The following is a 14,197-nucleotide window of genomic DNA, read 5'->3' as shown; positions in this document are numbered from 1 at the left end:
ACCCATTCTCTAGCCGGAATCCTGTGCAAAGGAGGCTCCCACTGGTATAATGTGCTGTGTACTCACTTGAACATGGTAGCGGAGGTGGAGAGGTCACGTCGTAGCGCGTACTGTGGCAGAGCCAGCAATCTGCGCGTCAGTTGCGCCAGACGGGATGCCATGCCGCGGAACCCGGCCGAAGACATACGCCATCCATGCAGACGAAGAGCCTCAGACACAGCCCACAGCAACTTCTACAACACGTACACACCAGCTTCTATTAAGCTTTTCTCTACAAATACATAATACACATCATTATCACCCGAAAGACATTCACTTCTGGATAAAGGCGTCCCCGAAAAGATCTCCACGACGATCCGTCCTGCGCTGCTCTCATCCAACGGATTCCAGCGATCTTGACCAGATAGTCGGTCCATCTTATGGGGGGCCTACTGACACTGCGTCTTCCGGTACGTCCACCGGCCATCTGTCCGTCGAACTATGTGCCCTGCCCACTGCCACTTTAATTTCGCCAAGTCACTTGGGCTATTTTTTTTTTTATGGAATAGGAGGACAAACGAGCGTACGAACCTGTTGTTAAGTGATCACCGCCGCCCACAATCTCTTGCAACACCAGAGGAATCACAGGAGCGTTGCCGGCCTTTAAGGAAGGTGTATGCGCTTTTTTTGAAGGTACCCATGTCGTATCGTCCCGGAAATACCGCACAAGGAAGTTCATTCCACAGCTTTGTGGTATGTGGAAGAAAGCTCCTTGAAAACCGCACTGTGGAGGACCGCCACACATCCAGATAGTGAGGATGATATCCTAACTTGTGGCGTGTCGTGCGAAGGTGGAATTTGGCGGCAGGAATCAGGTTAAACAGCTCTTCGGAACACTCCCCGTGATAAATTCTATGTCGATGACTTTAGTTCTCCTACGGATCTTCTCATTTCTGATGCGATCTCGCAGGGAAAGTCCAAGCACTCCCTCTCCATTGCACCTTAAACGTCTATGAGCTTTCTCATCAGGCCCTATCGACCACGTCTGCGTACTGTAAGTCATCACTGGCAACACACACTGGTTGAAAAGCTTTGCCTTCAGACACCGTGGTATTTGTGCAATACACATATACAAATAAAATTTGTAACCAAAATTTATAAACGATGCGGGACACGAACCCGCGCCTCCCGGGTTCCATGCGAGCTCTCTTACCAAGTGAGCCAACCGTTCGAGTGACGCATGGATCGTAAATCTTGGTGTGTCTTGTTCAACTCACAGGTTGTGACTCCATCTACAGGATCTAGTTTACAAATTGACTTGGGATATCGCTCTTTCTTAGAGTAGGACAAACAACATGATGTTAAGTGATCACATCCACTTACATTCTCTTACAAGACCAGGGGAATCACTGGAGCCTTGCAATGCGACTGTGAAAGTGCCTGGTGCAAAAGATTTATTATAGAAACATAGCAAGCAGCTGGTCTTACTTATAACAGTCACGGCAATCAACTCTAGAAGGGTAGGATTTATTGTTGTGAAAATACCCACCATTCAGTAGGGTAGATAGAGATTACAGACCCATATTTACCACAGTCCAGACATACTTCCTTGTATCTTCCACTAGCATCAATCTTAAAACTTTATTATTCTTAGTAGTTTGCCTGACCCCTTTTAGTGTGGTCTCAAGTTGTTGCCATATGCAAATGTACAGCGAACAGGAGGTTAATACAATACCAATGTGGTGCATGAACACACCATAAATGTGTGTAGTGAATCTCATTTCATATATATTCTCTCTTTGTGACAAAACCATGCTTATAACTACAATATTAACCCACCCCAGATTTTTTAAAATCCAAAATTATGGAATAATGAAAGTTCAATGATGAATATTTTATAATGGATTCTTAAGATAATTTTTACAGCATTTTTTAATTTTTAATTACACAAATAAAATTTGAAACACAAAATTTTATGAACGAAGCGGGATTCGAACCCACGACCCCCGGCGTTCCGTGCCGGTGCTCTAACCAACTGAGCTAATTCGAATCCGCATCGTTCATAAAATTTTGTTTTTCAAATTTTATTTGTGTATTAATCCTAGAAGTGAGGCACACTTTAAAACATAACTTATTGTTTAATTTTTAATTATAATAATAATAATATTGACACACTCTTACACAAATTATCTTGTCCCAAACTAGGCATAGCCTGTACTATGGGTACAAGACAACGATATATTTAATACAATATACTTACTTAAACATACATAAATACATATAAACATCCATGACTCGGAAACAAACATCCATATTCATCATATAAATGATTGCACCTACCGGGATTCGAACCCGGGACCTCTAGCTTAGTAGTCAGGGTCACTAACCATTTGGCTATATCGGTCGTCTAATTAATTATGAATTTTTTTGTAATAGTAACTGATAAAACAGATTTTCAGTCCACTTCATTGTGAAACGAACATAGTTTCAAATTAAAAGGTAAATATCATAGTAGTATAATTATTAATATCCGGACGACCGAGCCGGGGTCTTCTGCTTTCCGGATCACCCAATGAGATCACCCATCTGAGCTATAATAGTCTTGTATATAGTGGCGAAATTTACATTTGTATTCTAATGTTATTGTAGCTATTTCTCATTCAAACATGGATAAAACCATTTTTTTTTAAATTGAAACCTAGCTAGATCGATTTATCACCCCCGAAATCCCCTGCATACTAAATTTTATGAAAATAGTTGGAGCCGTTTCCGAGATTCAGATTATATATATATGTATATATATATATACAAGAATTGCTCGTTTAAAGATATAAGATTATGATCAATTATAATGACATACCTTCTTATTTATTTCATTTAATTCCGCCATATTCCTTGATGTCATTTCGGATGCGCGTCGATTCATCGATATTGGTTGAGACACGATATTATCACCGCCAAATGACAGACTCTTTGCTATCTTACACCTGCTGGTATCTTCCTCATCATCAAAAACACTCCGCTTACGTTTCAGAAAATGATCACTTCTCAATTCGTCCATGCTTTTAGTTTCACCTTCACGGGCAGGCGAACCGAACAGGGCCCTCCTCGAGCTCATTGGCTGACTCAGCATTGAATTAGCAGAAGCAGCAGGAACACTTTTTCTATTCTCCGGACTTAAAAATAGTGCTCGCTTCAAAGTCTCCTTGTTTGGTTGTGTTCTGGATAAATTATCATCCATTAACAGTCGTCGCATAGCTTTCTTTTTGCTTGAGCCACATCCATGGCTGATGGGGGTTTTCCTTGGTGTTTTCTTGCCAGGTGTCTTTCTCGTCGGCGTTTTCTTGCCTGGCGTTCTTCGCATTCTTGGGCTTTTGCGTTCCGATGAGTTAACTAGCTTTCTGTGCGGGAAGAAACTGAAAGAATTTTGTAATTTTATAAATAGTTTTGTAATATAATTAGTAATTGTTATAGATGTCTAATTGTACTTAATAGCAGTACCATAATAATTGTAAATGTAAAATAAAACGTGCTCAACGTCACGTTTCGTAAATATGCAATAAGAAATTTAGTACATAGTATATCTGCCTGACATGGAAAAAAACTAAAGTATTTTTTATCCTAACTTTTATCGTATTTAGAACTGTTTGGGAACAAATATTATTTATAAAGGGTTATTAGTAATTCTCGATGCATTATCCCCTTAGGTGATAGGTGTGAATAATTGTAACCGCTAGAGCTCGAAATGACTTCCCCTATTGCATATTCTATTTTTGAATTATGACCGAACTAGTCAAATTATTTCGCATCGCAATTGCTGCGTTTATAATTCTCGTTTTGAGACAATATTTTAAAAGGTATAGATTGTTTTAGTCGGCGGGATCTTAGGCCATCCAACTTCTAGTAAAAAGCACCAGGATGATCTTATTAGCATTAACCACCAGTTCATTGTCTTGGCATCGTTTGGATATGATATTGACATTTCTGATATATGCCCTTTTCCCGCGATCTTTCGTCAAAATATTCTGTAACGGGACAAGGTCATATGGTACTCCCTCGCCAATGGTGCTTTTGGCTGCCGTGTCTGCTTCCTCGTTGTCCATGATCCCTACATGGGAGGGTATCCATTGAATTATGACGGCTTTATTTTTATTTTTAATTTCGCATATTGATTCTAAAATGTCATAGGCTATCGGGTATCCTCGAAAATTCGAGGTTAGCCGAGCTAAATGTAGAAGGGCGCTCTTTGAGTCAGATAAAATCACAAACTTATCACATTCGAGTGGCAATATTTAAGACAGGCATTCAGATATTGCAATCAGCTCAGTGTTCATAATGTTGTTATCCGATTCAATTTTAATTTTTAAGATTCCTGCCTGACGGTCAAAAACCGCCGCTCCTGAACCTGACACATCTTTAGAGCCATCAGTATACAATTTATAAAATGAGTTATATTTATCATTTAGAATCCTTTCACAGTAGTTAATCATGTTCCCTCTATTACATTTTCTTTTAGGCATATTTAGCCCCTCTACAGTAGTATCAATAATCTTTGACAAGTCCAAACTACCAATCCATGTAGGGAGACAATGAATTTGAAGTTTTTAATGGATTTAATAGAATGTTGTTTTAAGTTTTCGTGGACTCTGATTAGCAACGGTAATTTTTTATTTCTCCAATATACATTATTTCACATATCATTAAGTGACTTTAATACCTCTATATGTTATCTTCAAACAATCTAGACTTCAACCAGAACTTACCAGCCATAATTTGGATTAGTGTGGTCTTGATGAAGCCTCCAATGACTCGCATAGCCTGTTTCTGGACTTTTTCTACTTTGTTTAAATGGCTTTTAATACTATTATCATATAAAAAACTTCCATAATCAAGCCTACTTCGTAAAACTGATATAAAAAGCCTTCTTAGGTGTTTCGGATGAACCCCCCATTTACTGCCTGCTAAGACTGTTAAGATATTTAAGAATTTTGGCGTTTTGTCTCTAGCCTCGTTTATGTGTCTACCCCATTTTAAACTTCTGTGAAGCCACATACCTAGATATCTCACACTGTCTACTTGTTGAATCTTGTGCTTATCACAAACTAAATTTACATTAGGGTTAGTTCTACGTTTGCCCCTGCTAAAAATACATGCTTTAGTTTTTTTATGAGATGTTAAGACCAAGTTCTTCTATGAGTTTACTGAAGTTATTTAATGCTGATTGTGTATTGTTTATCGCTAGGTCGATATTTTTATTACAGCTCTAAATGACAAAATCGTCCGCATATTGAGAGATGTATATATTTTTTGGATAAGCAAATATTACAGGTTAAATAATAATGGGGACAGGGGATCACCCCGTGCTAGTCCTAAACCAGTAGTACGACAAACTTTTATATCATCACTTAGATAAATATTTAAATCCCTTTCTCGTAAGTATTCCCACAAGTACTTACATATATCTGAACCTACACTATGGCTATCTACTATGTGCGATAAACTGGTTAAATTTACATTATTATAAGCATTGTCAATGTCAACAAAGCAACCTACTGTAGGGATTCCCTTTGTAAAACCTATTTGGGTGCGGGTAATTAATCTAAGTCGTCATAACTTGACCGAGATCTTCTAAAACCTATAGTCTCCCGAGAGAAATGATAATTTTTTTCTAAAAACCAATCCAATCTACGAGTGAGAATAGTATGCAGTATTTTTCAGACACAAGATAACAATGCAATAGGTCTTAAACTAGCTACTGAACTATTATCTCGACCAGGTTTCAGCACAGGAACAATTTTAACTTTTCTCCATTGTTTTGGTATAAAACTTTGAGTAACATAGCGATTGTAAAGAATAACAAGTATATTTTTCCCAGCATCTGGTAAATTGAAGATCATAGAGTATGAGATTAAATCTAATCCCGGCGCTGTGTCTGAGCGTTTTAAACTGTTATTTAATTCATGTGCCGAAATTGGAGATCTTAATTTATGGTTTTTACATTTAAATATTTGCATGTCTGGAATTACAAAGTCTGGAGCCAAGGAACATAATAACGACGTTTGACGTTTCACTGTCTATGGTAGGCGTCATTGTTTTATATCCTTTGAAGCACTTCATGCACATCCACATTTCGTTAGTGGTAGCCACTTCGTCCATACCATCGTAAAACCGTTACCATGACATAAATCTACCATTTCTGATAGCTCGTTGACAAGGCCCGATGTTTTCTTGTAAATCACGTAAATTTTGTGGCGTTGGGTTTCTTCTAAACTTTGCTAAGGCCATTCTTCTCTGTGCTATTGACCGTGATAGATGTGATGTCCAATATGGTTTGGGCTTAAATTTTTCAGACCGTAATGGGTTGTCTGGAATCACACTGTAAGGTATAGCCACTACCGCAGCCGAGTTTATAATATTTATAAAATCATCATAAGCATTTTGAGTATGTAATGGAAGATGAAAATCAGCAAGTTTTTGTTCTATGATATTTTTATAGGTCGTCCATTCGGCTTTTTCAAAATTTCTGTGCTTTTTGACGTGAGATGAATTTCTCATTATATCTAATTTCAGTTCCACAATTAAATGGTCACTTCCAAGATTTTCGTTAAGTACCTTCCAGTTAAATTTAATTGCAGATACGAATGATATATCAGGGGATGTTCTTTGGATTGACCCGTTCACAAGCTTAATACGTGTATAATCTCCATCATTAAGAGAGACAAAGTTATGTTTTAATGTCGAGTCAAATATCTCGAAAATTAAAATCTGCTGCAATAATTGTTTTGTGTGTAAATTTTGAAAAATTTCATCCCAATCTTGAAGAGAGGTGTTGATCGACGGTGGGCAATATATGGATACTATATTCTCGACCTCTTTACAGTTAAAAATTTTAATAGCTATTATTTCAATCAGTGTATTAGATATGGTACAATATTCTTGCTGAACTTTTAATGATCTATCTGTTAAAATAGCTACTCCTCCTAAACCATCAGTGCGATCAGATCTGAAAATATTGTAGCCTCTAATATGGAGACTATCTTCTAAACTAAGCCAAGTTTCACTTATTCAGTCAGTTTGGGGTGAAGGCTTTGAGCGTTCCACTGAATCACATTTAAAGAATACTTAGGGTTGTAAGGGGCCATTAATTTTACAACCATAGATAATATTCCACTGTATAAAATCCTCCAGCAAGTTTTTATCTTCAATCCAAGTCATATTTCTTTCGAAAATTTTCCTTTCAATTTTTTCAGTAACGCTTACGAAGTAAGATCTTCCATTTTAGTGGTTGTGTCTCCTTGTCTGCAGTTCTCTTCTTCCTGTTCACTGGTTCGCATTTTTTCACTTGTCTCAGACCATTCATCCCAGTTAATGTCTTCAAACGCACTTCTTTGTTCTTATTGTTTTTTTTTTTTGCTTGGATGCTTCAGTATAAGAATTTTTTCCAGCAGAAGGGGCAGTTGACCTGCCTCATCTTGATATTCTTCGTTACGCTTTGGGAAGTCTTCTCCCGTGAATATAGGTTCCGGTACTGGTAGGGGACTTGGAGGAACATATAAAGTGAGAGCTCTTTTAAATGACACACAAAACACAATCATCAGTTCTCGGATCCGCTTCTCTTTATGACGTATTGGGCAGATTCTGGCCATGGCCATCTGTTTTCCTCCACAATTGATACATTTAAATGTAGTTCTCGTACAGTTTGGATGGTTGTCTCCACATTTTGGGCAAACGATTTTAAACGAAGGACAGATCTTGACAGAATGACCGAATCTCCAGCAGCGCGAGCACTGTCACAGATCTATTTCTACGTTTTAACCTTTTTATTCCAATTATTTGAACGTTACAAGTCAGACTTTCTAAAACATCTTCATCCGTATAGTCCAAATCTATGTCTTTTATCACTCCATATGTGTTTGTCATTTCCATAGTTTTATACATATTAAATCCCTTTTCCTTAAATGTTGTTGAGTTAATAAACTCGTCTGCACTATCCTCTTTACTAAATTATATTAGAACTTTGGATGCGTTAATATATTTGATGCGAGTAACATGCTGAATCTTCGCAGTTTGCAATAATTTTGCCAATTTGAACTGTTTTGGTAGTTGCTCAGAACCTCTTATGCACATTTCGCTAACTTCTGGTGTTGGTTCACCTGATTTCGCTCGAGCAAAACGTTTCCCTTTTCTTTCCACGGTCAACCACATTTCTTCCTTGCCCCCTCACGATTATTCCTGTACGGTCTTCTGTCATATCCTCATTCTCCTCTACGTTCCTCGAACCTTCTGCACTCGAATTCAATAAACACTCCGACTCATCGGACTCATCCATCATTATTATTCATTGTCACCCTACTCACTATCAGGCCCTCTGTGCGTCACGAAAATACGCGTGAATTAAACGAGCGACGCTGTGAAACCGGATTAGCGATCGCACAGTATACGCGTCCAGTTACATCGAGCGCAGATTCTGTGTAAGGTAGTACTTTGTCTGTCGCCTTAAATGTGTTTTGTCAAATCATATTGCGCTTGTGCATGAAAACAGTCCTGTCCTGGGCTTTATCATAGCCACATAGCAGATTTTCTTTCATTAGAAGCTTCTTAAGGACCTTTCTTAAGTATACCAAGAAAGAGACATTGTTACACTGTCTTTTCTATTCTACAAACAAAGAAAGCTGAAGGCTATTTTGTTTATTTGTCTGAATGTTTAGCTCGGCGGACAGATGGTCGTTGGGGCATTTCTCTTCCCATGGACTTATCAACCTTTCGGTTATAAAGATCTACATCCCATTTGCGCCAAGCCACTACGACCCCGCCACCAATGGAGGGGCACTGATAACCAGTGAGCTCCCCTCCCCCATAGCACCCGTGTCGGTAAAGCTACCTCCACCACGTTTGACGGGTAACCGCCGAGGAACCTTTCGGAACCATCTACTTCAGGTCAATTGAAGGCCACCGCGCCCGTTGCTCGGTCGTTGGGGCAGTAAGGTCCTCGAATGGCGACCACGTACCGGAAGGCGTCGTGGAAGGGTAGGATCCCCCCCCTAGATGGACCGACCCTCCCAATATGAGCACAAAATGAGAACTACTGGGCCAAACTATGTAAAATTTTTATGGCACAAAATGGCAACTATTCTGCATCGAATTAAAAATTACGGAAATCGGATAATAAATCTCAGAGTAATCGGGATACATACATAAAAAAAATACCGATCGAATTGATAACCTCCTCCTTTTTGAAGTCGGTTAATAAGGGACGAGACAAGCAGGATGTTTAGCTAGTGGTAATTGATAGCCAATTACAATGCAATGCTGCTCAGGATTCTTGAAAAACCCAAATAATTCTGAGAGGCACTACAATTGCGCTCGTCACCTTGAGACATACAATGTAAAGTCTCATTTGCCCAGTAATTTCACTAGCTACGACACCCTTCACACCGAAACACAATAATATTTACACATTACTACTTCACGGCCGAAATATACACTGTTGTGGTCCTCCCACTGGTATAAACTTACTTCTTATCAATGAGAACCATTTTGCTTCCAGATGAGTTGAGTTTATCTCCTATAGTTGCTGCACTACAAAATGCTTGCCTCCTCCGAGCCAAGTGAGACAGTCGACGACCAGGCGACTTTGCTTGAGCTAATCTGTAATATATATTTTAAATAATGAATCAAGATAATGCAAACGATGCAATCACTAGCAACTTCTACTATGACATAAGTATTAATATTAGGCTATTCGCTTGAAATAAAGGACATAGTCTAGTAAATTCTCCCGATTCTTCTTTGTCTACGGCATTTCTGTTCTCAATTGGTAGTATACTGTGACTTTCACTAATTGGAGTTTGATAAATTGCTGAAAAAAACTAGGTATTTGGTAAAAATACGTAATATGTAAGTATGTATATCAAAGCAATAGTCTTTGATATTTTATGTTAACCTAATTTATTGTATATACATAGGCTGCACTAAAAGTATCGGGAATGGAATATTTCCACTGTTCCTGTCATAATTAAATCTTTTTAATTGAAAACTCCTTGGTTTTAAAAATCGGACGCCTACAAAACGGCCATTTTGTAGACCCCAACTTCCGAATGGAATGGTTGCTTCATCGTATGGAAAAATGTGTCAAATTTCGCGGAGAATACTTCGAAAAGCAATAAATACATATTTAAATAGTAATCTTGTGTCACTTCCTTGATTCCCGAAATTTTCAGTGCCGCCCTCGTAATAAGGAGCATTGGTTTTACAGTTGCAGATATTAATCTTACATTAAAGATGTTTACACTTACCTAATGCTTTAAACACCTGTTAGAGCGCTTTCGCACTACGCCCAATCGCGGACCGAATTCGGATATTGTTTACGCACTAGTTCGATCTCTAATCCAATTCCAAGCAATTCAGGGGCCACTTTTTAGCATATGGCTCTATATTCCTATTTGCAGACGATAGTACTGCCATATTTATTGACAACAATCCATTAACATATAAAAATTACATAAACAATTCGCTAAACGAACTAATAGAGTGCAAAAAAAGCATACTACTGATTAAAAGATTTTCTTGACGATAAAGTTGTAAATAATAAAAAATTAACTGAACTCAATATCATTGTGTAGCTAATGACATTATATTATAAATTAAAATGAATAAGCCTATGAAATAATAACTATTGTATGATTGATGTTAATTTAAGATTGCTTGGGATGTATATCTTTTTTTTTAGTACAGTATATTATAATTGTTACAGAAATTAAAACGTGAACTGACTATGTATTCCACTATAAGTTTGCATGCCTATGCATATGGGTTAGGATAAGAGCAGCTGTTCATTATAAGCCAACAACATCTTATTTTATCTTGCCAATAAAGATGATTTGATTTGATTTGGCATTTTACGAGAAACGACACCAGAGCATTCACCAACAACGTCAATTTCTGGCAATACTATTGTATGTACGAAGGCGCAGAAGAAGTAAATAATTCTGGGTGCAACCTCTCTTGATGGACCGATGTTTAAGAGGAGCTTTTTAGAATCACCATGGATTGTTACGTCAATACGACAGGAAATTTCATAATTACTACCCTACTGGTAGTGTCCACATCCGATTTTATTTTACATAACATAAAAGATAATATTTTGCGCCAAAACACAATGTATACCGCCAGAGGAAACGCTTGCAGTCACATTAAGGTAAGTAAAACTCAGTTCTAAGTCATTTGCATATTTAGTACCTTTTCAGCGGTAGTTGCATATTTTAGAAAAAAAAATAATAATTATGCATTTTTACGCTCGATCTCGCTCATCGTTCGGTGCTTTTCATAGTAAACCCAAATATTGCACCCAAATTTAAATTCTGCCCAGTAACCTAAGTAGACGTAGAACGCTCCGTTTCCGCTTACAAAAATTTACTAAGCGATCGTAGACACAATTTGTCTACAGAAAATTTAGAACAGTACGTAGTTGTACATATTTTTAAAGGTAAATCTTAAATTTAATTGATACCTAAGTAGGTAGTTTATCTTGTAATAGTTTTTTCACAAATACAATTGTCAGTACAAGCCTTTATAAAATAAAATAAAAATATTTAAAAATATGACTTTTTATTTTTTCCTATTTAATTGTATGCACATTTTGGCCCATTTTATGGATTTTCGTGCATATTTTATGTATTTTACTTACATATTTGCATGCATATTTTGGGCATTTTTTGTAGCATATAATCCGGTCTCTACTTATAAGTAATACACATCCTTGCAATTCTGTACGGACGCAGTGCGCGAGCGTTCATACGAATAATACTATGGCTACTTTGGTCGTTAACGGACAGGAATCGGATGACGGAAGACGGATCTAGTGCTTAAGCTACCATAGAATGACGACTACAACGACTTCGGACCGTGTTTTCACGGGCACAGATTACTAAGACTCTCTGCACAAGTTTTTTTGTGAAGAAAATGTGTCCACAATATATAATAATAATAGTGACACACTATTTACACAAATTATCTTGCCCCAAATTAAGCATATATAAGCCTGTGTTATGGGTTACAAGATAATGATATATTTAATACAATATACTTACTTAAACATACATAAATTCATATAAACATACATAAATACATTTAAACATCCATGACTCGGGAACAAACATCCATAATTTATCATATAAATGCTTGCACCTACCGGGATTCGAACCCGGGACCTCTAGCTTAGTAGGTAGGATCGCTAACCATATACAGGTCATCATATATGGCTCTCCTGTAGAAGACCACTACTGTTACATATATACTAAAGCGGTTTTTACTTTAGACAAACAGACAAATGCCTCAAGTGAATACTGCTGCCTTGAGATAGGCTTGAATACAGTCAGCCTTTAAATTGAGACTATGCTTCGCTAATAAGAAACACACAATATACTAACTTGAGTCTTAGTGCCTTTCGTTTGCAAGCACTACTCGGTGATTGCATCCCACCTGAATGTATGCTAACACTTGTATCAGTCTCGGCGCCAATAAACCTTTCACCCAACTTTTGCATTAGAACCTCATGCTTCTCTGAATATGCAGTCAAGTTGTAACTAAAAAATAAATAAATTATATTTAAAAATGGAATTAATATTATACATTACATACAAGAAGATGATATGATAAGAGAGACTGAGTGTGTGTGTCTCTGTAACTCTTTATGGACTTTGCAGGAGCCCTGTCATGGCAATATTATGGAAAAAAAAATTATAGACAATTTTTTGTATGTTTCACCTGTTGTTAAATGATTACCAACACCAAGATCCTCTTGCAACACCAGAAGAATCACAGAAGTTATACATAATAATTACATATATATATTTTTTAATGTAAACAAAGACAAGCAGGATGTTCAGCTGATAGTCATTGGTACACCATGCCCATTACAATGCAGTGCCACTCAGGATTATTGAAAAACCACAAAAATTCTGAGTGGCACTACAATTGCACATGTAACCTTGAGACATAAGATTTTAAGTCTCATTTGCCCAGTAATTTCACTAGCTATGGCACCCTTCAGACCAATACACAATAAAAAATAATAATAATATAAACACATTATTGTATCATTACACATTACTGCTTAATGGCAGAAAAAGGTGTTGTTGTGGTAACCATAATCTAGCCGGCATCCTGTGCAAAGAAGCTTCCCACTGATAAATATACACATACATGGGAGTGTTGTGACCGTGAGTTAGGGTACCCATATCATATTGAGCTGGAAAGAATTTGAAATGAAGTTCATTCCACAGCTTGGTTGTACATTATATAATAATATATAAGACAATAATTCTACAAAGGATCACTTGATACAGTGGGGACTTGAATTAATAATATTGCAAGAAGCTACTTTTAATAGTATTTTCATTAGGGTCCTTGCATTTTGAACCATAAATAATATATCAAAAGACTGCTTTGCCTGGCCATTCCAATTCATTAATTATTTATATGCCATGAATACTAATGAGCCTTATCACATTAAACAATTTTGGGGTTTAATGCTTCGTTTTTTGTTACTTAAAAAACTAATTTGATATGCTGCAGAGAAAACTTTTTAGCCCAATTTAAAATCAGCAAATCAACTTTAAGCATTTTTCAACTGATCTACTAAATATGTGATATTGTTATATACATAGCTAATGCTATGTCTACCTCCTACTTTCTATTAAAGACTTGTATTATGTTTGGGGTTTTGAAGCGCTTAAATCTTTGTCTCTATTATGCCCCTGAAACTTGGTCTCCAGCACCTGTTTACCCCTACACAATCAAGAAAAACATGCCAACATTTTTCACTATACAATTTTGTTTAAATCAAAAATATGTATGTACCTATTTCCGCATGGGTAGTGTGGAAGGTTACTTTCGTCCGCATTTTTTTACGACAATAAGGAATGAGACAAGCATGATGTTCATCTGGTTGTGATTGATCCGCCCTGCCCATTACAATACAGTGCCACTCAGGATTCTTGAAAAACCCAAAAATTCTGAACAGGACTGCAATTGTGCTAATCACCTTGAGACATAAGATGTTAAGTCTCATCTGCTTAGTAATTTCACTAGCTAAGGCGCCCTTCAGACTAAAACACAATAATGCTTACACATTACTGCTTCACGGCAGAAAAGGAGCCGTTGTGGTACCCATAATCTAGCAGGCATTTTGCAAAAAGAAGCCTCCTATATTTTACAA

At 37.2% G+C, this 14,197-nt stretch overlaps 1 protein-coding gene across 2 annotated transcripts in view; it reads right to left on the bottom strand.

The window, feature by feature from the left end:
• Positions 1–14,197, bottom strand: part of LOC126972003 (uncharacterized) — a 577,468-nt gene that overhangs the window by 560,362 nt on the left and 2,909 nt on the right. For both annotated transcript variants that reach the window (XR_007731020.1, XM_050818529.1), the window contains exons 3-6: positions 12,408–12,563; positions 9,496–9,627; positions 2,840–3,395; positions 67–233 (exon numbers count right to left, since the gene is read on the bottom strand). Coding sequence is in view for 1 of the 2 variants with exons in the window: in XM_050818529.1 (XP_050674486.1) it covers positions 67–233; positions 2,840–3,395; positions 9,496–9,627; positions 12,408–12,563 (1,011 nt within the window). In the remaining variant the exon portion in view is untranslated. The remainder of the gene's footprint in view (positions 1–66; positions 234–2,839; positions 3,396–9,495; positions 9,628–12,407; positions 12,564–14,197) is intronic.

This window comes from Leptidea sinapis, chromosome 25, assembly GCF_905404315.1.
Source record: "Leptidea sinapis chromosome 25, ilLepSina1.1, whole genome shotgun sequence".
NCBI lineage: Eukaryota > Metazoa > Arthropoda > Insecta > Lepidoptera > Pieridae > Leptidea > Leptidea sinapis.
Note: the sequence above shows the minus strand (reverse complement) of the source record. Positions and strands in the feature narration are given on the sequence as shown.